Source organism: Curcuma longa, chromosome 13 (genome assembly GCF_044706935.1).
Source record: "Curcuma longa cultivar G26 ecotype Majalengka, Jawa Barat chromosome 13, ITB_CL_G26_1.1, whole genome shotgun sequence".
Lineage (NCBI taxonomy): Eukaryota > Viridiplantae > Streptophyta > Magnoliopsida > Zingiberales > Zingiberaceae > Curcuma > Curcuma longa.
In genome coordinates, this window is record NC_133873.1 from 2,714,670 (window position 1) to 2,741,117 (window position 26,448).

The 26,448-nt window shown below is 33.8% G+C and overlaps 1 protein-coding gene and 2 pseudogenes across 1 annotated transcript; 1 reads left to right on the plus strand and 2 right to left on the minus strand.

Moving 5' to 3' along the window:
- Window positions 1–1,039: 1,039 nt before the first annotated feature.
- LOC141844493 (transcription factor MYBS3-like) lies at window positions 1,040–3,125 on the minus strand (annotated as a pseudogene).
- Window positions 3,126–6,063: 2,938 nt separating this feature from the next.
- Window positions 6,064–26,245, plus strand: LOC141844209 (putative Rho GTPase-activating protein At5g61530). The gene is made up of 10 exons (XM_074732240.1): window positions 6,064–6,155; window positions 6,332–6,431; window positions 6,523–6,794; window positions 14,842–14,904; window positions 14,978–14,996; window positions 16,819–16,917; window positions 17,001–17,078; window positions 17,162–17,406; window positions 24,537–24,696; window positions 25,776–26,245. The coding sequence occupies exons 2-10, from the start codon at window positions 6,371–6,373 to the stop codon at window positions 25,919–25,921; spliced, it is 1,143 nt and encodes a 380-aa protein (XP_074588341.1). The 5' UTR covers window positions 6,064–6,155; window positions 6,332–6,370; the 3' UTR covers window positions 25,922–26,245.
- Window positions 10,850–11,698, minus strand: LOC141843854 (uncharacterized; annotated as a pseudogene).
- Window positions 26,246–26,448: the final 203 nt, after the last annotated feature.

A 26,448-nucleotide genomic window follows, 5' to 3' on the forward strand; every position in this document is an offset into this window, starting at 1 on the left:
AGAAACATCCTATCAACACCGTATGGGGTATAATTGCAAACTACCCTTTTTACGTGTCCCACCATGCCTAGGATTAATTTCACCTTGTTATCATTTGTCACAACCAATCTAAATAAGGATGTAAATGAACTAAGCTGCTCGCGAGCTATTCAAGTCTCGGTTGAAAAAAAAGTTCGTCCGAGTTTGTTCGATTAAGTTAACGAGCCAAGCTTCGAGCCGATTTCGGGCTCGAAAACATTATTTCGAGCCGAACTCGAGCTTAACAGTAATTGGTTCGTGAGCTCACGAACAGTTCATTTAGGCTCACGAAGCGTGTTCGTTAGAGGCTCACGAACATGTGTGTGTGTATTACATGAATTATAAATATTATATATTAACGAGCCAAGCTGGAATTAAGTTCGTTTAACTTTTAAATGAGTTATTTTCGAACCGAACTCGAACTAAACTCGTTTAACTTTAAAATGAGTCATTTTCGAACCAGCTTGAGCCATTCGCGAACTATTTAATTTCATTAAAAGCCGAGCTCGAGCTTAAGAATTAAAGTTCGAATCGAACTCGAGCCGAACTCGAGCTTAGGGAAAACGAACCGAGCTCGAGCCTCTTACTGTTCGACTCGGCTCGGTTCGATTACACCCCTAAATGACAATAAGACCCAGCAACTGAAAACCGTAAAATGTTGAATTCCAGACTCTAAGTTTTCTCATCTAGAAATCACATGATTATTCCACATTTCTCCATGTCAGGTGACCTAGGGCGTGACATTTCCTTGGCTAATCAAATAACTCTAATTCATCACATTATATATAAACACTAGAAAAAGGAATTACATCTCGACTATTTATCTCAAGCTTTGTCAGTAAGGTTGTGGAGGATACATATGCCAAAGCAATTATGCCTTCTTGAAATTTCGAAGAAGTTTCTTTGAAAGAACTTTATATATAGCAGTTCTACATACAGGCACTTACATTATCTTGTTTAGCTCACAAAGCCATTAATATATTTGCAGCAGTTTAATAGCATAGACATCCTTAACTACTGGCTACACCTTGAAAAAGATGATAGCATACAGTTATGATTATCTCTAGATAAGCAGACCAAAACAATTATAAATAATGGATGATATTTAATAAACAAAGAAAAATTATGTGAGCTGCAAAAGGAGATAGTGGAGTTGGCTAAGGATATAAATAAAAACATAGATTGAGAGATACCTCATCAGGTGCCGTGTCAAAATAACTTGATCTTCTGTTTCTTCTTGTCAAATTAGCTTTTCAAATAAAATACTTCTGTGCATAGCTAGCAACTTGAGTAGGTGCCCTTGATACCAATAGTTATGAGATATACCACAGCCAATCACCTTTCCCAAGCTTTTTCAAACCAAGCAAAAACATTTTATGCTCCTTTTCACTCCATTGGGTACCTGTAAAATAGTATAAACTACCAGTTGTTAAGAATTTAAGTAATTTAATGCCACAGAAACAGGTAATTGAAACCAGAAAAATTCTGATGTGAGCATCTTCATATCCTTTACCTTTCTTGGTTTAAATCAGTAAAATGCATGGAGATTTCTTGACAAAATTGCATTCCCTAATTTCAAAGTCAAATACACATAGCTTCTCTTGTTTCTTTTTTTTTACAATTTACAGTAAACTTAGAACAGATCGACTAAGTAATATACTTTTCCTAAAATATTCCATGAAAAGGAGAAGTGAATTCCACTAAACATTTAATTTCTGAAGTTATTCCTTCTGGTTATGTTATTACTAATTCAAGCAAATAGGTTTTATTAACTGACTCAAAAAAGATGTAACAAGTATCAATCCCATGAACTACTAAACTCCATGCATATGCTGTTGGGGATGTGAAGGAATATGGTTGTAGTATTTGATACTTCCGCCTGAACATGAAAGTAACTAGTTCAAAGTTTCACAGGCGAGATTAGTACAACTCAGTTTCACAAAATTGTAAGAATGCTGATAGTCAAACTAACTTGTTTAGAAATCTTACTTTCTAGAGTGAATTAAAAGTTATTCATGCTGCTTGGCAAACTGGATAATCAGGGGGAAAATATTCAATCCATTGTTTCTCTCTCTCTCTCTCTCTCTCACACACACATACACACAAAGGCAATCAACCAGTCCCCGGGGCAATGGTACAACGGTAGAACATCTGGATTGTGACCTAGGGACCCGTGGTTCGATCCCCAGCTATGGCGTATTTGCAAGAATTTTCTTCCAAATGGGGAACGCAATTAAAGGATGCTGGGCATCTGGATTGGCCGCCGTATGCGCTTCCCGATTTACCCTGGTGGTCGGTGGGAAACTTCCGTGGGACCGGGCCGGCCACCCCTAGGATTGAGTCCATGAGACTGATTGAGATTTATCACAAAGGCAGTCAACCAATATTTTGTCAGATTTCATCCAGTCAGAACCTTCCATTATGCCCTGACAGAGTAATAATGGATTGTTCTTCTGTCTATACACCTTTATGTAAGCAACAATACGATGTCATCAAAGAAGGAAGTATCTTTCCTTCGAGTGCAATATACTTTTAGTAGAGCAATTGTATGTGTTCAGTGTGACCCAAACTTAGTGACTCGCTCATGCTGAGTTACATACATTTTAACCAATACCAATCTGTTGTTCATAAATTACAACCTCAACGGTATAGAAACGCATTAACTTGCAACGTTGTTCATAAATTACACTGGAAAACGGGTGCCTCATTTCATCGGCGAATTATAATTCCTACTATTACTAAAATACGATGAAAAAGCCCTCCTTCCGCTTAAAAAACAAACTTCAGCCTATCAAAGAAAACCCGAAAGCAAAGCGGGCACGGAGAACAAGTTACTAACCTTTCTTTCGTTCTCGGCAACTGGAGGAAGATCCCTTGACGAAATCCTCGGACGCGTAGCCGTCGACGGTCTGGCGGCTTCCGGTCGGATGCGGCCATCTGCAGGCGGCACTCCGCCGCTGGATCCAACGAGAAGGGAGATATTTCCCATGCTGGCACTCTTCCGGCAGGACCCATCGATGAGCTGGACGCCGAAGCGTCTCACGCCACGGCTAGGGCAGGCGCGGGAGTTGTGGTCTGTGGTTGCAGTGGGAGGACCGCCGCGTCATCGCCCGCCAATTAATAGTATCTCTAATCGACATAATTGAATTAGTTAAGATGCAGTAGAGTTATAGAAGAGAATAAAAGTTTAAATTTTGACGAAATCAATCAATACCTTTCTGTATCGTGACCAACTATAGTTTTAAGATTTATCTCCAGATGGTGTGTAGAGTCGATTACGTGGGGTCGCTAAGATGGCAGATTCCACTTTTTTACAAAAGAATTGGAACTGCAATGAAATTTTTAATAAATAATTTTTTTAAAAAAAAATTGATATAAAAATTTATAAATTTAGACACAATTAAACTCAACTTATTTGCATCCCTCTACATCAATCCAAACAATCCAAACAAATAGGGCAAAAATTATAAGTACATCTCATTTTTTGCTAAATAATCAAAGGAGCACCTCAATTTTGATTTCTATCAAAAAGATGCCCACTTTATTTGCAACTTATATACAATTATCTAATCGTCATCAATACATTATTTCCTTTATTATCTCAATATCTATATCTCTCTTCTAAATCATGAAAACACATTATAGTAGTTATAATATGAATGTTAAGTGAATAAGTTGAATCCGCATGCATTGTAGCAGATATAAAATCATAATTATTATAATTATTGTACCAGTTACAGTTCATTGCTATTATAATATAAATGATAGATGAACATGATTGAATTGCATTATAATAATTATGATTTCATAACTAATACAATGTCAATATTTTTTAACATGTTAAGTATGCACTTTGCTAATTATAATTTCGTATTTGTTACAATATATCTGACTGATTTAAAATTTAAATAAAAAATATAGATGAGAGATAATAATGAAAATATTATACTGAATGATAGTTCATAGTTGGATAATTGAACATAAATTATTGATGGGGTGGGATGGGGTGGGATGTACTTTTGATAAAAATAAAAATAAAAACAGACTTCCCTTTCATGATTCTAAATAATAAGGATGTTGTTTTAATGTTTACCCAACCAAATATAATTAAGTTATTTCGATTAATATTTCACATAATTATTTAATATAGAATAATTCAAATATAAGCTTAGATATCACATTACACGTCAATATGACTGAAAATCATGTTATGATATTTCTATTTTACATAAGTTAAAGAGTTATCTCGTTTTCTGTTTTTTAATTAACAAAATGTTATGATATTTGTTTTTACCCTTCCTAATCTCATTGAATCAATTTTCATTTTAAAAGGAATAATTCAAAATTGGCAATTTATACCCATATTTAATTGCCCTTGTTTTCTCCAATACAGCATTCATCTCTTTGATTACCTATCCCAGTTTCCATCACATAACCAAGGTTATGGAGCATAAAACATAACCTAATGTTGTTTGGTTTACTTTATTTATTTGGAGGGAATAAAACATAACCAGATTTATATTTACTATATTACCCTTCATTCAATTATATTTTAATAAAATATATTAAATTAATAAATATAATTTGATAATTTTATTTTAATAAAATAATTTATTAAAAATAATTATTTTAATAAAAAATTATTAAAATAATAAATATAATTTGTTAATTTTATTTTTTTAAATTTAAAATAAATTTATATATTTTAATAAAATAATTTATTAAAATAATTATTTTAATAAAATAATCCATTAAATTAATAAATATAATTCCTTAATTTTATATTTTCAAATTTAAAATAAATTTATATTTATTTTAAAAAAATAATTTATTAAAATAATTATTTTAATAAAATAATTCATTAAATTAATAAATATAATAAACTAATTTTATTTTAATAAAATAATTCATTAAAAAATTATTTTATTAAAATAATTTATTAAATTAATAAATATAATTTATTAATTTTATATTTTAAAATTTTTTAAAAAATATATATTTTTAATAAGATAATTCATTAAAATAATTATTTTAATAAAATAATTTGTTAAATTAATAAATATAATTCATTAATTTTTTAAAAATTCAAAATAAATTATTTTTTAATTTATAAATATTTAAATTATAATTTATTGAATTAATTAATTCAATTTTAATTAGATTTCGTAGTATATTTTAATTAATTCAGTTTTAAAATCGGAGGGTAATCATGGAAAAAATTTCGTTAACCTCCGGAATCGTAGAAAACCTTAGGCTGCCAAGGTAATCACACATTACCCCCAACCAAACACCCCCTAAAATGCTCCTCTCTTGCCCCTACTCAAAATTGGTAAAATATTTTTAAAAATAGTTTAAAAAAATTAAGATTTAAATTTTAAATAAGATAAATATTGTAGAATTTTATTTTTGAATGTATACAAGTTGTACTTTGAATTTAATTTATTCAGATAAATAAGATCATCCATCTTTAAGATTAATCACATTAAGCTTAGATTTCTTTAAGTCAAGTAGCTATCCAATAATTTATTTTTAAATAAACAACCAAAATTGTTCATTAATTTATATTTAAATTAGTATTTAATTAAAAATAGATTAATTATTTGGCTAATTTTAAATGCACATCATTTTTTTAAATTTGCCAATCTTTATTTGCCAATGTTTATTCTTTTTAATTTTATTTTTATGCGCTGCACGATTTATAAAAGTTGTTTAATAACCAACAAAATTCTATCCATTTTGTGATTTGTAAAAATATTTAATAATTAATAACTGATTAAAATAATTCTTTATTAAATTACCAAATTATATATACAACTCCAACTATTTAATTTTACGGTCAGCAAACAATTAAAATAAAGTTGACTTGGTAGAGAAGAGGGGGAAGGCCCAGTAATGTGCGGCGGAAGCGAAAGTTCCATAATTTATTTTATTTTAATAATTTATTTTGAAAAAAATGAGGAATCTCATTCTTGTCTTGCTTGGTCTGATTATGCATTAAATTTATTAAAGAAAGAGATGGACAGTTCTCTACACCTTTCGCCTTCACCCGTTGACGTTTTCCAGTTTCCTCCCTCGATCCGCCCCTCCATTCCGCCTATTTTCCTTTCCCGTCGCCGGAGAAATCGAAGCCAGAGGAAGTATGAGCAAAGTTTCCAATCTCGTTTATCGCACAGATCGATCCGTTGTTTGAACTAGATTCAGGCTTGATGTTTCATCCAAGCTTTGCAGCGTTTTTTAGTCAACTTCTACCTGGCCTTCTTTGCTTTCGGGTTCAAGATTTATTTCTGGTTCTTGACTGTTATTGATTTTCTAGATCGTTGTATTTGATAATTTGTTCTGGTCGACGGCCACTATGCCACCGGAAGTTTCCTCACAGTGGCGTGAGAAAGCGTCCGGATTTTTCTCTTCCTCAGGTACTGCCTGCCCATCTTCACGTGCTAAAATTAGGGGTGGGTACGTGATCATTCACTTGATGCCAGATTTTGGGGTGTGCCGTTGTTGCAGGAGTGAGGCTTAAGCAAGCTGGGCAGTCAGCTGGGACTTTGGCCAAGAACGCAGGGGTGAACGTTGCAGATGCAGCGGGGAAAGTTGGGTCACTGTTGAAGAATAGATGGACTCTCATACAACAATCAAGGGAGCAGCAGACTCCAACTGCATCTGGAGAGAGCATTCAGCAGAGCTTCCTCTCTGCTGCTACTTCCACGGGAGAACTTCTAAGAAAGGGTCTAGCAGAGACTAAAAAAAAGGCTGTCATTGGGAAGTTGAAGGTTGAAGAGGTAAAACTTGAATAGGTCCGTGTAAGGTTGTGTATATGCATTATTCAATGTTGTAGGAATTGTACAACCCGTACTCTTTATTATGCTTGGCTAACCTTTTGATTACTATTAGTACCAAAGGTATTGATGTGATAATAGTTCCTGTAGTTAGACAACTTGAATCAATTAGAGTAGTATGTTTAATGAGTAAAGAAGGACCAAAGAGAAATTTTAGTTAACGGAATAAAGCTTAATCTTTAATGATTTGAACATACTACTGACATTGTTTGTATAGAGTTTAATGGTACACCCAATTTTAGACACATGGCTTGATGATGATGTTGGATGTATTGGAGTCCTACTGTAGCACAATGCAATTTGATGCTCAATCGAACATTTCAGGAGTCTTATACCTTAGTAATTAGTTGAGGGCTTAGGGGTTGCACATCAATATTGGGGTGTTTGGTTGGTGCTAGACAACTTCCTCAACCTAACACGACTCTTGTACAATTGTAGTAACTTAGTGACATCCTTGATCTATCAACTAACACAATATTTTTTATTGATCATGTGCAAAAATTTATAAAAATAGTTGTATCAAACACTAAAATCCACACCCATGCTGGATACTCTCAAAGTTGGAAATTCTACTTAGGAATTGGGAGAAGTCTATCGAAGTGTAGGTTTACAAGATCCTATGATTTAATAAAAATATCTTAAGACTATATTTGTTTTTTATAATTTAACATATGTATTAACTTTCAATATATAATATTAGTATCAACATTTTAAACGCTATCATTCCAATATCATGAAGCATAAATAAAATTGTTGATATTATAAATATATTAAAAATACAATAAATTCTTAAAGGATTCCCATCTTTATATTTCAAGTCATAACTTTGATAAGATGGATGTTAATTATAAATCATGAAAGGAATGATAGTTAAAAATGGATGATAATTAAACAGGATTATTTTACTTTAGAGTTAAAAAGAATCTTATATAGGTGAAAACTTTTTCAGATGATACATCATAATACAATGGAATATACAATATCTACAATAGTTGGAGACTATATATAGATAATAAGGCCTAAACCCTAGACCTAATATGTATGTGGGCCTTAATGTATATGGGCCTTAACACCCCCCTTCAAACTCAAGGTGGAAGTGGAGGTTCTGAAACATTGAGTTTGAGTAAATGAAGCCGATGTTGCTCTCGAGTTTGTGCTTTAGTGAAAAAATCTGCCACTTGTAGTTCTGAGGGCACATACTGAAGAGCAATTGTTTTCTGATGACAATGAGACCGAGTAAAGAAAGCATCAACACCAATATGCTTTGTAAGTTCATGCTTCACAGGATCATTGGCAATCTGTATGGCTCCAGTATTGTCACACAAAAGAGGTGTAGGAGCATCACAAGAAATACCAAAATCTGCTAATAACCATCGAAGCCATACAATCTCTGAAGTGGTAGTGGCAAGTGCTCGAAGTTCTGCTTCTGTACTAGAACGAGATACAGCCACCTGCTTCTTAGACTTCCATGTAAGAGGAGAAGAACCAAGAAAAATGCAATAACCTGTGACAGAACGACGATCTGTTGGATCACTTGCCCAGGTGGAGTCTGAGTAAGCATGAAGCTGAAGTGGACTATCACGAGCATAGAACAAACACTGAGAAGATGTCCCCCTTAAGTATCGTAGTACACGAAGCAAATGTCCAAAATGAATGGAAGTAGGGGTACTCACAAACTGACTCAGAATATGAACCGCATGAGCAATATCAGGTCTGGTAACAGTGAGATAGACAAGACTGCCTACAATACGCCGATATCGAGACGGATCCTCAAGAGGTGTACCATCAGAAGAACGAAGTTGTAAATGAAGATCCATAGGTGTCGCAGCTGTTCGACTATCTGTAATGCCAGAACTATGAATAAGGTCTTGTATGTATTTGGACTGAGAAAGATAGTAGCCATCCGTCGAATGTAATACCTCAATCCCTAAGAAATAACTGAGTGGACCCAAATCAGACATTTGAAATTGCTCACTAAGTTGCTTTTTCACACAAGAAATGTGTTCCACATCGTCTCCCGTAATCAACATATCATCAACATATAGAAGAAGCAAAGTGCGTCCACGTGGAGAGAGATGAATAAATAGAGCAGGGTCATGATCACTAGGTAAAAACCCAGCAGCTTGTATCACAGATACAAAGCGCTCAAACCAAGCACGAGGAGCCTGTTTAAGACCATATAGAGCACGACGAAGGCGACAAACATGACCAGGAGGAGCATCAACACCTGGGGGTGGTTGCATATAAACTTCTTCATGCAAATCACCATGAAGAAAAGCATTCTTAACATCCATTTGAGAGATGGTCCAAGAAGAAGTAGCAGCCACGGCAATAAGAGTACGAACAGTAGTCATATGAGCAACTGGTGCAAATGTCTCATCATAATCTCGACCTTGAGTTTGCTGAAAACCTCTAGCAACAAGACGAGCTTTGTATCTCTCGATAGAACCATCAGACTTTGTCTTAATTTTGAATACCCATTTAGATGTAATTGGCACTGCATGTGATGGTAGTGGAACAATATCCCAAGTGCCTGTACGATCAAGAGCAGCAAGCTCCTCAGACATAGCAAGTTGCCATTCCGGAATAGTAGAAGCTTCTTGGTAAGTGGATGGTTCGACACTCACACATGTAAAACCATACTTGGCAGCGGGACCAATAGTAGCACGATCTCTTAAATTATATCTTGGACCAACCTGTAACTCATCAGGAGCAGTATGAGACTCATCAATATTACTAGAAACATCAACAGCAGGTGAATCAGGACTGGCCGTGGTGGTAGAACTAGATGGAGACACTGTGAGATTTGTGGGACGACGATGGAATACATGTGTGATAGGTGGTTTAGGATGAAATGGAAGTGGTACAGGAGGAGGTGTAGTCCCCTGTGAAGGTGGCGTGATGGAAATAGAAGGAGTATGAATGGGGGTAATGTGATGAGGAGGAGTGACATCATCAGAGGATGAGATAGGAGGTAAACACATGAATGATGTAGATTCTGTTGGAGAATATGAGGGCTGAGTAGAGGGGTTATAAAAGAAAGGACGATCCTCAACAAAGGTCACATCGCGAGAGATACGTATGCGACGAGAAGAAGGATCATAACACCGATAACCTTTATGTTCAGGACTATATCCTAGAAAAACACACTCAACAGATTGTGCAGTCAACTTAGTTCGCTCACGAGGTGCAAGCAAAACATAACAAGTACATCCAAAAACTCGGAGATGATCATAACTGGGAGAAGTACCAAAAAAAATTTCACCAGGACATTTTCCAGACAGTTTGGATGAGGGTTGTCTATTTATGAGATAGACAGCAGTAGAAACAGCTTCACCCCAAAAATGAGAAGGCACAAAAGATGAAATCAAAAGTGTGCGGGCAGTCTCTATAATATGACGATGTTTGCGTTCAGCAACACCATTCTGAGCATGAGCGCCAGGACAAGAGAGCTGAGCAAGAGTGCCCTCAGATGACAAAAATTGACGAAAAACATCAGACAAATACTCTCCCCCAGAGTCAGAGCGAAAAACTCTAATAGGAGTAGAAAATTGTGTGTGAACCATGCGGACAAAAGACTGATAAATAGAACACAATTGAGAGCGATGTTTCATAAAATAAACCCATGTATATCGAGAATGATCATCAATAAAAATGACATAATATTTGTGACCACCCTTTGTAGGAAAAGGTGCAGGACCCCATACATCAGAATGAATAAGATCAAAATGTTTAGCAGAATGAGAAATACTAGATGAATATGGTAGTTGTATTTGTTTTCCAAGTTTGCAACCCTTACAATGAAAATCAGACTCAATAGTTGTATGACCTAAACAACCTTTATTTATTAATGTGGACAGTCGAGACCCACAAAGATGACCAAGACGATGATGCCACTGGGCAAAGGAAGAACAAACAGAACCCGATGTAGCGGATGACACACGAGCAGAAGCTTCAATGGAAGAAGGGAGACGCAAAGTATCTAAGATGTAAAGGCTAGGAACACCTTTACGGCGATGGCCAGTCCCAATCACTTTCCCGCTTCGACGGTCCTGAATAAAACAAGATGAGTCATCAAATCCAACAAAACAATTTTGGTCGGTAACTTGACCAACCGAAAGAAGATTCATGGATAACTGAGGTACAAAAGAAACATTGGGTACAGAAAAATAAGGATTGCAAAGGGAACCCTGATGAGTAATTTGACAAGATGTACCATCAGCTGTCCGAATAGAAGCTCCATCAGTGACCGGCTTGCAAGCGACCAACTGGGACTGATCAGATGTCACATGAAAAGAAGCCCCTGAATCAAGTACCCAAGACGACGAAGTAGCAGTAACAGGAGAAGCGGCAGCAATAGACACTGAACCTCCAGGAGTGGAACTAGTACCACGACCACGAGCACCACGGGCAGCACCACGAGCAGCACGACGTGCACGATAGTCAGCCAACTTCTCTGGATGAAGAGAAAAACAATTCTCTGGAAGATGACCAGGCTTGCCACAATGCTTACAGAGCTCTGAAGAGGAGCTTTTTGGTGCACTGATCCTCTGAGAAGCTGCCAACACACTATGAGAGACAAAAGCAGAAGAAGACATAGACTTGAGACGTGTTTCTTCTGCAAGTAAATCAGACAATGCCTGTGCCATGGTGAGATCAGAAGAATTGTGAAGCAATCGTGTACGAATAGAATCATATTCAGCCCGGACTCCCATGACAAATCTGTAAGTGAAAAATTTTTCAATAAATTTGTGTGTTGGGCAAGGAACAGTTGTACACTCTGGTATCATGGAAATCAGCGATCCCATCAAACGATCAAAAGCAGAGTAGTACTCATCAATGGACATATCATTCTGCATAATTTCATGAGTTTGTTGCATAAGATTATGCAAAAGAGCACCACTATCCTGAACATAACGCTTCTTCAAGTTGTTCCATATGTCCTTAGCTGTTTTGAACTTAGAAAGACTCATAATCATGGATTGTTTAGTACTATTGACCATGGCAGCCATCACTTTTCCATCATTAATGTGCCATTCTTTTATTGCAGCAGCATTGCTACCATCATCCTTAAGCACAGGTGGAGATTCAATTAAATGAAAAAGTAAACCATAACCTCTTAATGCAGTCTCTACACAGAAAGCCCACTCTGGATAATTCTGACCATCTAAGATGATATTAATAATTATTGTATTTATTGAAGACATGTTGAGAAGAACCTGGACAGTGGAAGTGAGCAGTAGGAAGTGGCAGCTAACCAAACAGGACAATGGCTCTTGATCGGCTGCAACAGAAACCTTGGACAGCAGCAGCTAACCAAACAGGACAATGGCTCTTGATCGGCTGCAACAGAAACTTGGACGGCAGCAGCAAGCTGGACAAGTGGCAGCAAGCAAGGGAAGTAGTAGGACGGCAGGAAATAAATCCTTGGCCGGTGGCAGCAAGCTTGGTCGAGGGCTATAAGCAACAAGAACAGACCAGCAGCTATCAGGCAACCACCACACGAAGCTCCGGAAGCAAGGAGGTTTCCGGCCAGGGAAGGCAAGAAGAAAACCCGAAACAGGGGCTTCTTCTTCCTCAAGTTGGGGCTGAAGCAAGAGCAAGGGGTGACGGCAGCAACCGGACAAAAGCAAAGAAGAAGCTGCGACCAAGCAAGGCCGGCAGAGAAGCGGCAGCAACCGGACAGAGCTCAACAGGAAGCTCCGGGCAACAGGAAGCTGCGACCAGGAGACCTCTGGGTAAGGGATCCGGAGGATTTCTCGAAGCAGAGGAGGGCTTGGAGGATGACGGAGACGCCGCGCGAGGAGGGCACACGCGCGAGGAGGAAAGGCGCCGCGATGTTCGCAGATGGAACACCGCGGCCGGAGGCGGCGAGACGCGTGCGAACAACCACCAGCGCGTGAGTCACGGGGGATAAGGGAGGGGAGGCGGCGGCTGAAGTGGGAGGAGACAGCGAGGAGGGAACGACGCGCTGGGCGATGGGGAGGAAGGAGACCTCGACGAGCAGCCGACGCGATGCTGCGAACAGGAACAGGACGCACGCGAACGCGAAGATGCGTGGCGGCGGCGGCAGAAAGAGGAAAGGAAAACCTAAACCCGTCGCTCTGATACCATGTTACGAATACAATGGAATCAATCAATAGAATCAATCTAATACAATAGGTATAGACAACTATATATAGATAATAAGACACAAGGCAAGCTTGGTTTTCATACCTATCACCAAAATATTTCTGTTAAAATAGTCACAATTTGGTTAATACCAAGTGATATGACAATTGTGAACTTGCACATAGTTGCCAAAATTGCATCTCTATGATAATTTGAGAACACTTATATGGTATAATTCAAAGAGCACTCAATTCATGACAAAGAAAACCTAGTTGAACAAGTGCTTGTACAATCTGAAACAAGTCCCAAGATAATCGTATATGATGTTTGATGAATTCCTAAATAAAAAGCTATAAATTGCCAAGTGGGCCAAAATATCACAGCAGATTATATCTAAAAGGTTGAAGGTGCAATTCTCAACTGAGTTTACAATGGATTTGGGAGGCAATGATGCAGATTGTTGTGCAAAGAATTTATTTTTGACAGTTTAGCAAGAAATTTCAAGCTATTACAGATAATATTAATATATATCGAAAGGTGTTAAAATGGTTCAGATCATGATTCAAGCTCGGTCACAACTCCTTTAGCTGATCTTTTAGATTGTTGAAGGATGAACACTCAAGATAGACAAAGTCCTTGAAACATGTGTACGAGATCCCTCTGCTTCAGTCAGAAGTTAACAATCTAATCTGCCCCATGATGTGTACCATACTAGACATCACAATTTCAGTGAGTTGTAAGCATGCATACAGTAAATTTAGTAAAGCAATATTGGAAGGAGGCGAAGTGAATTTTTTGCTATTTGAGAGGTGCCTCAGAGTCAATTGAGTAATATAGGATGACCTGACTTTATTGATGCAAATCTGGGTGGAGACACCAATACTAAGAATGTCACTCACTACATTTACCCTTTGGTTTCACTGTCAGTTGTGTGTATCAATCATATAAGATAGTTGCAGAACTGAGGGATCTAGAAGCCTCAGTTTGTCTCCATGGTTAGTATTAAGAGGTACCAAAAAAAAAGTCAAGCTACATGAGCAAATTTGAGAGAAAGACGACTTTAGTATGGGGAATGAGTCTCCAAGGGAAATTGTTGGAGGTGTTGGTTTGATTGACATGCTATGCAATGTGATGGCTACCATAGTTTAGGGGGCCATGCTTGGAGGGGTTGCAGTGTCTGCACACAATTGATAGTGTTGGTGCAACTGAGTGATTTCTGCAGTTATTGAAAAGAGTAGCTTTCTTGATTTGTTGACCCAACCATGTGTTCCACCAACTTGGTGTTTCACTGACTTCTTGTTTTGTTAACTCGGTGCTTGGTCAACCAAATAGACTTGACCATGTGATTCTGAACTAGATGTCCTGATTTTATCATTTTCGACCCTAGAGTTTCGATTGTCGCGAACCAGTCTCATAGCAATCTGGTCAATATGATAGGTATGAATGGTTCCTTGGTCTATAAAAGGTGTAATCCATTTCATGCATAGAGTTGTGAATATGTAAAAGAAGTGTACTGGTAGTATGCTGAATGCTGGATATATACATTTGATGGCAACATAATAGAAATTTCTTTGTGTGGTTGTGTACCTAGCAAGTTCATCAACACCACATAAGTTCCACATTTCTTCTTTGATATTGTTTCGTCTTGTTTCTGTGAGTTTCTATTTTTATTTTCATGTTATTTGTGTTCTTGCTTCTGCTATTTTTAAGTGGCTGTTTCTTTTCTGATAATTATTGCTAGAGAAGTATCATAACCCTAACAATTTTATCAAAGCTAAACTGGGCCTACTAAGTACTATGAACTTTTACATTTCCTTCTCTCCACATTAGACTCTGAACCTAGACTGAGCTCATAATTTTGCACTTGCCATATTTTCAGGCAGCAAAGAAGACAACAGACCATAGTAAGAACATTTTAAACAACATTGAACGCTGGCAAAAGGTATGCCATATTGGCAATATGGGGGAACTTCTCACATTTGACTGCATTCCTAATGTTCTTTTTTCATTTGCAGGGAGTTGCAAGTACTGATGGTGAGTCTTAACTAAATGTCTGTTTATAACATTCTCTACATTATCAACTATTTTGTAGTTCATAGTGGCATAGATTTTGGATAATATGTAATAGCATCTATTGTTAGAAAAGCTGAATCTATCAGAGTGGAAGGTGTAAGGAGTAGTGGAAAACTAAAGAGGAGTAGTTGATTGATTTAGTTTATTTGAATATTATTAGTGATATTGCCTTGCATAGACCTTAATGAACGGATAAGATTCGTCTCTTCAACCCTAAATTGTTGCGGGTTGAGACAAAGAAGTGCTAAATAATTGTCAGTTGGGATTATTATTATTATTATTTCCCTTAAATATTTATTCAATTCTTAAATATTTTGTGCATATTAATTTCTTTTTCATTTCTTAGGTCAATGTTGCCTCACATTACAATGAAGAATTATTGTTTTGGAATGAGAGTCCAAATGAACCCACTATTCAAACAACCCTAGGGTGTGTTTGGTTCAAGTTATGATATATAACCTTGGTTATGTGATTATCAAATAATTACATAACCAAAGTTATGGGGCATAAAACATAACCTAATGTTATTTGGTTTACTTTATTTATTTGGAGGGAATAAAACATAACCAGTTTTATGTTTACTATATTACCCTTCATTCAATTATATTTTAATATAATTCATTAAATTAATAAGTATAATTTGTTAATTTTATTTTAATAAAATAATTCATTAAAAATAATTATTTTAATAAAAAATTCATGAAAATAATAAATATAATTTGTTAATTTTATTTTTTAAATTTTAAAATAAATAAATATATATATATATATATATATTAATAAAATAATTTATTAAAATAATTATTTTAATAAAATAATTCATTAAATTAATAAATATAATTCCTTAATTTTATATTTTTAAATTTAAAATAAATTTATATTTCTTTTAATAAAATAATTTATTAAAATGATTATTTTAATAAAATAATTTATTAAATTAATAAAGATAATATGATAATATTATTTTAATAAAATAATTCATTAAAATTAATTATTTTAATAAAATAATTTATTAAAATAATTATTTTATTAAAATAATTCATTAAATTAATAAATATAATCCATTAATTTTATTTTTTAAATTTAAAATAAATTTATTTTTTAATTTATAAATATTTAAATTAAAATTTATTGAATTAAATAATTTGATTTTAATTAGATTTCATAGTACCTTTTAATTGACTTAGTTTTAAAATCGGAAGGTAATCATGGAAAAAATTTCGTTAACTTCAGGAATCGTAGAAAACCTTAGGCTGCCAAGGTAATCACATTACCGGGTTATAACACATTTGCTGATGTGGCGGTGATGTTGTATTACTTGGGAATCAATCATAACCTGAACCAAACAAGGTTATCAACGATAACCTTGGACAGATAACCAAGGTTATCAATGATAACCCCCAACCAAACACCCCCTTAAAGTTAGGTGGTACTATGATAATCTATGTTTCTCTATTTTATATGGTTTTAGTTGTTCCACTATTTATGAACAAAGGTTGCATAATCAGGGGCACTTTCTGGATCCTCTTTTCAGCCTCTACAGTTTGAAGATTTCATCTAGAAGATAAAAAAAAATACTGAGTTTCCATTCTCAAGATAACTTGATAGAGTAGTTGCAATTGGAGTGTTTGTAGCTTTATTAACAATCATTAATCACAATCTCTCTATCCGGACTGTATTTTGTAGCTGTGCATCTTCATTTATTTAGATTGTATGTTTGTTTAGATTATATCTTTCTAAAGTATAGCCCAGGCTTTAACTTATAGCATCCATGAACTTTCAGTGTTTGGGGTTCCACTTGAAGTTACTGTGCAAAGACAGAAGTCAACAAGGCCAGTTCCTCAAATATTAGTCAAATGTGCAGAATCTCTCATTATGTCAGGTGTATTCAGATGTCTACTAGAAAAGTTTGTTATTTTCCATGATATAAATGAACTGAACTTATATTTCCATCTCTTTCATTAGGATTAAACTCAGAATACTTGTTTAAAACTGAAGGAGATAGGAAAGTTGTCCGCCAGTTAATTACACTTTACAACCAAGGTGCACCTCTTGAAACTTCTCTTTGATTTTTGATCAGCTGGAAAAATAATTAATGATTTCATGCTGTGGTTTGAATATTGCAGACTGGAATGCATCTTTACCAGAGGCTACAAGGCCAGTTGATGTGGCTGCTTTAATCAAGTGCTATCTTGCCAGCCTTCCAGAGCCACTTGCTACATTTAATTTATACCAGGAAATTAGAAATGCAAGGAATAGCATTCATGAGCTCCGAGATGCTTTGAAGAAGCTTCCCAATGCAAATTTTATGACACTAGAATTTACAACATCTCTGCTTCTCCAAGTTAGCCAGAAGTCATTGATTAACAAGGTAGTGTTCTCTTGACGTCTAGGTTTCTTATTGAGTGGTTTCTATAGCATACCCTTTTGTTCGGAGAACTAGTTTATTAAAGGGACATGATACCTTTTTTCCCTATGAATAACATATGTTGCACTGGTCTAGCATATTAATGTTGGTGGTAATCTAAGATTCACTAACTATAATTTTTCAAAAACTTATAAGAAGATTCATGACTTTAGTTGAGGAGAATCTAACAAGCTGTTAGAGTAATCTGTCAATACCACCCGCTAGTTTTTGTTGGATTATTCCAGTACACAAAATGCCATACCCTAAGGCCATGAAACAGTTGAAGTTGTCCTGTTTGGCATGGGTGGTACTTTCACCTATGTTATTGTTTAAGGGCCTCTAATTTGAAAAGAAATGAATTTAATTACAAGTCTGGATTGAGATATTACTTGTTTTCTTGATTCATTAGCTCATTTTGTTTGGTATTTCATGTTGAACCATCCTTTAACCTCTTATTTATCCACTCGAGTTATTTTACAGATAGTAATATAGTTAGCTCAAAGTATTAGTTGATAACTTTCTACCTTTTTTGGAAACAAATCAAAGACAAGAATGAGATTTAGCTTATTGATAGGTGTATCTACCTGATACCAGGTGGATTGTTCATTGAGGTCAATATGTTATGTCTTTTGTACATATATTGATTTGGTAATAAGTCGTTGAGCTAACTATGAGAAATGCCACAATAGTAAGAGGAGCTGGTACTACATTCTAAGGTTAAATTATTATGTTGTGCCAAAGTTTTGATCTTGTTTACTTTCAAATAGAAGACTATACCAATTAAAAAAATCATTTGAATTAAACTTTTAGAGCAACAACTTACAAAATATTACAAACATATTAACATCTTGACTATGATTACACCTTGATAATAACAAAATGTGTGTTGTGTATCAAATGATGGCAAGTTTTAAAGCATCAATTTGTGTTGAAGATTCAATCCTCAGTCAAAATAATTAAATTTTGACATCCTAGACATTTCGACACGAATTGAAGTGTCCTCAGCTGAATGTAACATATGTAGGATCGAGTACACGTGAGAGGGGGGTGAATCACGTGACTTTTAGTTTTTTTTTTCGAAAAATCGTGCACAGCGGAAAAAATAAAAATAAAATGAATGACAAGTCAATACAAAGATTTTACTTCGTTCGGAGTCGTCGACGACTCCTACTCGAAGGCCCAGGTCCCTTGAACCTTTCTTGTGGGCAATCCACTAAGGACATGTTTGGTAAGGGGTAATCAGGCTTGTAATGTAATCAGGATTACATTACAAGATGATTTACTTTGTTTGGTAACGTCATCAGGCTTGTAATGTAATATAATTGGATTACAAAAGAGGAGCCAAGATATGTAATCTGGATTACAAAGGAAATAGTATGTAATCCGATTACATTACAGATTCTATTTTTATCGTACCAAATATACCCTTCCACTTTATTAATAAAATTAATAATTTTATAAAATCAATAATTTATTAATTATAATTAATAATTAATTATTAATAAACTTAATTAAAATAATTAATAAAAGTATTAATAAAATAATAATTATTAATTATAAAAATAAGTATTAATAATTATAATTAATAAAATAATTAAAATAATAAAATTAATAATAATTATTATTAATAATTTAAATAAAAATTATTTATTATTATTATTAATTAATAAAATATTTATTAATTATTTTAATAATTTTTATTTTATAATTTTAATTAATAATTAATTATTAATAAAATTAATTAAAATAATTAATAAAAGTATTAATAAAATAATTATTATTAATTATTAAAATAAGTATTAATAATTATAATTAATAAAATAATAAAATTAATAATAATAATTATTAATAATAAAATAATAATTATTAATTATTAAAATAAGTATTAATAATTATAATTAATAAAATAATTAAAATAATAAAATAATTAATAATAATTATTAATAATTTAAATAAAAATTATTTATTATTATTATTAATTAATAAAATATTTATTAATTATTTTAATAATTTTTATTTTATAATTTAAATTAATTATTATTTAAACTAATTAATTATTTAAAAAATAAAAATAATTAATTAATTATTAATAATTAATTTTAAAAATTAATAGTTAATAATAAATTATTAATTATTAAAAATTATTAATTAATTTTAATTAGTAATTAATAAATATTTTAATAATTTTTATTTTTTATAATTAATAAAATTATTAAATAATTAATAATTTTATTAATAAAAATTATTAATTTTATTAATAATACAAATTAATAATTATTAATTATTAATAAAATAATTTATTTTAAAGATAATAAAAATAATCTTTATTATTACATTTATTTTTATTTTATTTTAAAAATTAGGAGGGTATTATTGATATTTTATAATAATAAAAATTAGATTCCTTACTGAAAATAATGTACACCAAACACTGTAACGTAATCATTCTTGTAATCAAAGATTACATGCATTCCTTCAACCAAACATAGTAATGTAATCAAGATTACATTACATTACATTACAAACTTGATTACATTACAAGCGTGATTACATTACGTCGTACCAAACGTAGCCTAAATCTCTCTACCAGAAAAAAAAACTCTGGTAGAGTAGGCGAATACAATAAGAAAAAGTGTGACAACCCCACACTTTTAACTTTTAAATAAGTGAAAACAATAAATATTAAAAATAACTTTTTCGTTACCCAACAATAGAAAATTCTTGATGAGCTTGGATGTTGGGGGTGATCTTCGGCAGAAGTTCGATGTAGTCGTGTCAAAGCTCGGGCTGCTGCAGAAGAATGACGTTGATTGAAGTTGTTTTATTCATGCACTGACCAATGCTTTATATAGAAAAGATTGAGTTATCTAGATCTGTAAATCTTTAAAAAAAATGCAAAACTTGATCCACTTCTTGTAGTTTATCTTATTTAGGATTAAAGAATAATTTAAATTATATTTATTTTATCCTCTTTAAATATTTATTATAAATAGAAATAATTTTATCATTTAATAAAATTTCATATTAACAAGATAAATAATAATGAAGATTAATTTTGTTTCACATGCAAAATTAATTTTATCCATATATCAAATAAATCATATAAAATAGAGTTAGTATAATAATAAAATATATTAAAATACAGAATATTTAAAATTAATTAGATCCTGTCAATCCAGACCAGGATCTAACCAGGACTCAACTTAGATCACCCAAGTGGGTCTAAGTTGGACCGCGCCTAAAGTCCAAAATTGGACTCGTCCTCACTGGTTCGTTCCTCCAGTGACTACCTCACTTACCTCGTGCAGCTCTACTTGACTTCTTAACCCACCAGGACTTCCTACTAAGGCTCAACCACCCTGGTCTTTCTGCCAAGTCTCAATCAACTTGGTCTTCGGCCAGTTGTCAGGTTCCACGGACCCAACTGGACTTCCTGTCAGGGCTCAACCACCCTGGACTTCAGCCTGGTGTCTGGTTCTAAGTCTTTCGATCCTGCACACTTAGTAAAGAGGTTAAACCCACAACAAACCTAACTTTAACTTATTTGTCATTCATCAAAACTTGAGTTTGACCGTTAGTGCAAACTGCACCAACAACATATTGATTGATGTCACGGTATGATAGTCATTAGTAGGGGCGATACAAGAGAAGAAGAGATTATTCAAGACAATCAATATTGAAGTCTAGTAATTTCAATAGTGTTACCCACACGATTTGACACTAGTTAATGTAGTTATACTAAGAATCGTCTTTTTAAGTCTTATTTAAGTTGATTGTTAGCCTGACTCTACTAACAAATGATGGAGTTCAATTTAACCTTTATAAGATGGATCACAACTCAATGCCTCACCATGTATAATGTTAACTTTTGTCCCTTTGTGTATCCTTAGTCGAATGGGTTTGGTGTCATCGTCATCATCTTTTATTACATAATTTTAAAGATTGATTTAATTATTTTAAATATTACCACTAATATAACTTTTCATAGTGCAATCGAAGTGTAATTTTTATGTAGCTGGCCTCAAATAGTTTGGACAACACGATGATGATATGATTTAGAGGCTTTCTCTATCATCCATGCCTCTACAACCTTGGTCCCAAACTTTTGGTTGGATGGTACTTGTCTTCTATCCTTTGAGTACTACCAAAAGGCACCTGAATGTTTCTATGTTACCAAAGGCGCTAAAGGTTTCGCAACTTATTATAGTTAAAATCAATGCATGGACTTGGAGTCTCTTATTAATTAGGAGATGCTTAATTCTTCTATATGGCGAACCATTCATATGAACTTGACATCTTTTCAGGAAATAAAAAGGTAAACCAGATATCTGTAATACAGCAAAATACGGATGATAATTTGACTTGCTCTAATGGAAGCCTTGACTGACCCACTCTGATTAGGGCTGCCCCATTATGTATATTAGAGGGGAACACCTGATGAGGTAAGTGTTGAGAGGATTTTTTAACTTGCCTTACCAACTTATGGTCAACTTACAACAACTGAATGGATTCACTCTAAACGGTTCAAAAAGAGATTACAAAAGGATCTGAGCTGAAGGAAGCTAGTATTGAGAATTGGGGTTATAAGAGCTTGTAAGCCTCTAAGGTTAGCTTACTGAATTGTTTTGTGCCTTGTCAGATTGCTACAATAGCCTCTAGAACCATAATGTAGGTGGTTGTAGTGAATCACCAGCTGCAAAGTCCAACCATTTTCCCATTTGTGTGAAAGGGAGCTATAGCCTTAGTGTAGTGTAATTTGCTTCATGACATCTTTTCTCAGGGACATGTGCCAGACCTCATCTTCTGGCTTATGCTAGCAATATCAGTTTGTTATGTAGCCTGCTCCACATATTATGATCTTTTTTCAATTTGAATGGGGTTATTGAATCAATTTGAACAATCAAAATATACAAGTACCGAAAGAACTAATTTGGTGTTGAATAAACTAACAAGAATAACCTCTTAGTTCAAAATAGCAACTATTATCGAGAGTCCTACTGGGACTTTTGCATGAAAGTGGTATTTTGGCAGAACTGAAAATTTCAAGGTTCACCCATCTATTGTCATCTTGCCATAACTGTAGGCCTATCTCCAAATTGTTTCATCAAGTCTCAGGTTGAAAGCTCCATCACTATGGTTGACTCTTGATGGAATACAAATGAAGTTTTGTAAGTTCTCCATAATAGTGGGCAAACATTAATTAATAATTTTGTTTTTGTTTTGTTTGCAACAAGTTAGATAAATTGACTCAAAATTAAACCACAAGATGTGATCAAACAAGTGATGGATGGGTCAACCTAAAAGCCTACTTAACTTTTATGGAAGTGTTATTTTAGATTTTTTTTTTTACATCTATGAGAAGAGCTAGGTCTCCCTCTCAATGACTTTGGTAGCCCCATAGGGAGTTGTAAAAAGTGAGACGAGGAAGACCAAAAATATATATGGCTGATAAAGGTATGATCCCATTTATAGTCTTCTGTTAGTTTATCCTGTGATCTTTGGATTGAAACAGTTTAATGGTTTTGAGTATTGCCGTCATATAGGAAGATTTGAGAGGAAAATCAGAGAGATTGAATCTAAACTTGGTCAATTTAATGGATGAGAATTTATTTACCGGTGTAGCTAATTAACCTTGGTCACAAGCTGATTTTACTTTGGTAGTGAATTATGCTACAATGATCCATTATGCATTTTACAGGTGATTTTGGCAATGTTTCAAGAACTAGAGACCGAGATCCAACCAACAGTGCTGCTGGTTTGATGATTCAATTGGTTGAATTTATCAAACTGGTTGAAGTCAGAAGTAATACTATAAATATACTTAATAATTTTATAACAAAATATTTGTAGAATTCAAACATCTATGATTTAAGTATATATTTTTAGAATATAAAAAAGTAAACAAAAATCTCTCCAAACAATGTTAGCATTTATCAAAAAATCATTACAATATGCATATATATTAAATCAATTCAATTTTACAATATGGACTACTTATGAAATATAAAATACTTTTTCTTAATTATTTAAAATATAAGTAAATTAAATTGAGCTATTATTTCTCTTTTTTTGTTTTTTTAGAAAAAAAATCTCAAACTTTATTTATTTTAGTTTAAAGAAAACGAAAGCCAGTAAATAATTGTATAAGTTATCAGGTTAATGCCTTATCATTGCACACTAGTTGAATATAGCTGCAAGTTTATTTTAAGCATAATATACGGAAAATAACACACTTCTGACCAGTTTCCAGTTTTTTTTCTTCATCTTTCCAGGTTTCTCTACCAAACTGGATCAGCTTTGATTTCAGTTCAGTGTTTAACGATTTAAAAATACTGCCTTGTGTAGCCTGTCTTAAAATCTTTCATTTACTTGAGCTTTGGAGGGGATTCTATTGTCATATTTCTGTTGACATTTTGTGATTCTAGCCTTAATAACTTGGTATTTTCACTTTTAGAAAATCAGGAGGTCCTTCAAGGAAGCTAGTTGTGATTGGCTATCAAATTAATTAGCCACAGCATCTGCTGGTTCTAATGCAGCAACAAGAAACTATTCTCTGATGCTGTCTGTCACTTTTTCCTTTATCATGCATCTTTTTCTTGTTAAGGTGTTTAGTGTCTATGGCATCAGGAGCCTGCTGTTCTTTTCTTTTTTATTTTGCTTTCAAAATTATTGTTATAGATCTAGAGTGGACATTATGCTGCTGTAATTAATAATTGATTTTGATTTTAATTAAAATGGGCTAGATAAGTTAAACCCAGTGTCAATTCATACAGTGATCAAATCTTAGAGTAAGGCATCTCCCTCAGTACTGTGATGGATAACTAAACCTAAAACCTCGACAATTCTATATGGGGGGTTCTTTATGATTTCACATCTATAAAGTTTAGGTCTCTTCTTCCCTCTTTTATGTTGTGCACTCAACCCATATGTGGCCATCAAAGGAGAGAGAAAAATCAAACCCCAGAGAACAAAGATATGCTTTTGCAACATAATTTATCTCACTCTAGAGATCTTAGATGGTGATCTAGGCAGGAAAATTTTCTCCTACATATCCTTCTGGAGATTTTGATCTTTTACTAAACTACTTAATACAGATGGATGCTCATAGCCTGTCAATGGAGCTCGCACCTGTGATTTTGCGTCAGAAAGGTGATACGAGAGCAGATTTCTACTGTCATTTCTTCTATACATCAAAAGATCCTTCAGCAACCATGGAGCAGACCTCGAACCAGAACACTTTGGTTGACTATTTGGGTAAGTTTTGGAACTCTACTTGCATGAGTGTAAGAGATTACCAGTGTTTCATTCCAACAATATATCATATATGTGAAATCAATCACTTGCCACACTAGAAACTATTCAATTTAAACTGGTTTTAGCCTGTGTTTTCAAGTAGAACGTATAACTATAAGCCCCAACAGTCAAGGCAGCAGGCCTTCAGCATTGCTTCTTAATCAAAATGCATACACTTTCAACCATTGTTTCTTAAAATTCCTTCAGTATTGCTTCTTTTAGACTTGCTTTGATAATGATTTCTCAATCAAAGTTCTATCATATATTTTTCTCTGTTGATCTAGAATGTTTTTTGTTTTGTTTTTTACTTTACAGAACTAATTGCACTTGCACCACCATTTACCTTTAACTTTAAAAATAATTGTATAAATCTCTTTTGGTAACCTTGCCAGAAGATCCTGGTACTATGATAGTTTGAATTTGTCCCAGCGAGTCTGAAACAACTGCTTATATTCCACTGCACAATCTGTTCAGTAACATATGCTTTGAATAACCGAATATAGAATTATATTTCTTCATGCTTTGATCACTTATATTTTGCTAATTGAGTGATGGACAAAAGTTATTTCATGCTGTCTAAAACAACAACAAAATCTAGGACATCTGACTAGTATATTCTGGATTGTCTTTCCAAATTTATAAATCAGGATGTACTATCGGGCAGTTTTTTGGGTAGAGAGGGAGGTTTTGCAATTAACCTACACTATGCATGTAGATGGTAATCCGCAAAGAAGAATAGACATTTAGCTTTGTTCATTTAAAAATCGGAAGGAAAAAAAAAGAACATGCATCATCCAAGAAGAATAGGCATTTAACTTTTTTTTTCAGAAAAAGGATTTTGAATGAGTATGATATGCTCATCCAATTTTGATTCAAACTGAATAGAGATTACAGGTACATACAGGAATAGGGGCTAATTCTCTTTTATGGGGAAAAAACTCATTCTTGGCATTGCATCCCTAGCTTTATCTATAACACATTCTTATTTGGTTTTTTTTTTTCTTATATTCTCGCTGTATTGTTTTTTCACGTTGTATCAGATGAGGATGACAATGATTATGCATCTTCACAAATCTCCTTGGATGATGTTTTGCCGCCTGATTATGGTGCTATTGAAGTAATTCAGTGCCTCATTGAACATCACAATGCTATATTCACAGATGCAAATGAGACAACATGGAGATAATTTTGTTTGCATACTAGTAATTTCATGAGATGTTTGCCGCATGTAAATTCTATCAGAAAGACTAGATTTGTTATAGAAGGACAAAAGGGTTTAGAGTATGTTTTGAAAGACCTTCGTATACCGCAGCTGAACTATACGGAGAATCCAGGAACAGAAGACTCAGTTCTATCTCTCACTTCATGGAATTATGGAGTGTATTTGCAGACATTGTACAGTCATTTACTTTTTATTTTTTCCTTTTTCGCTGGAGTTTGATAGAGAATAATGTCAAAGGTTTATGCCTTTATGGTAATGCTGATCAGTGAAGAAAATTAATAATGTTAACGTTACTGGGTTTCTTCACCAGTCTCACCAAACCTTCAAAAATCTCTTCTCATCTACTGTTTGGTTAGAAAATAAGATTTTATTTCTTGTCTTTTCCGTTTCATTTTTTTAATCAGATAATGCTAAGAATGTAAAATTGGACCATGCACCTTGATCAAAACCAACCGGACATGGTCGTGGAGTGCGGTGGTAAAACACTTAAA

Coding starts and splice junctions, on each gene's coding strand:
- LOC141844209 (XM_074732240.1), top strand. CDS start 6,371: ATGCCACCGGAAGTTTCCTCACAGTGGCGTGAGAAAGCGTCCGGATTT. Junction 6,432..6,522: donor CGGATTTTTCTCTTCCTCAG/GTACTGCCTGCC, acceptor CCGTTGTTGCAG/GAGTGAGGCTTAAGCAAGCT. Junction 17,079..17,161: donor AATTACACTTTACAACCAAG/GTGCACCTCTTG, acceptor TGAATATTGCAG/ACTGGAATGCATCTTTACCA.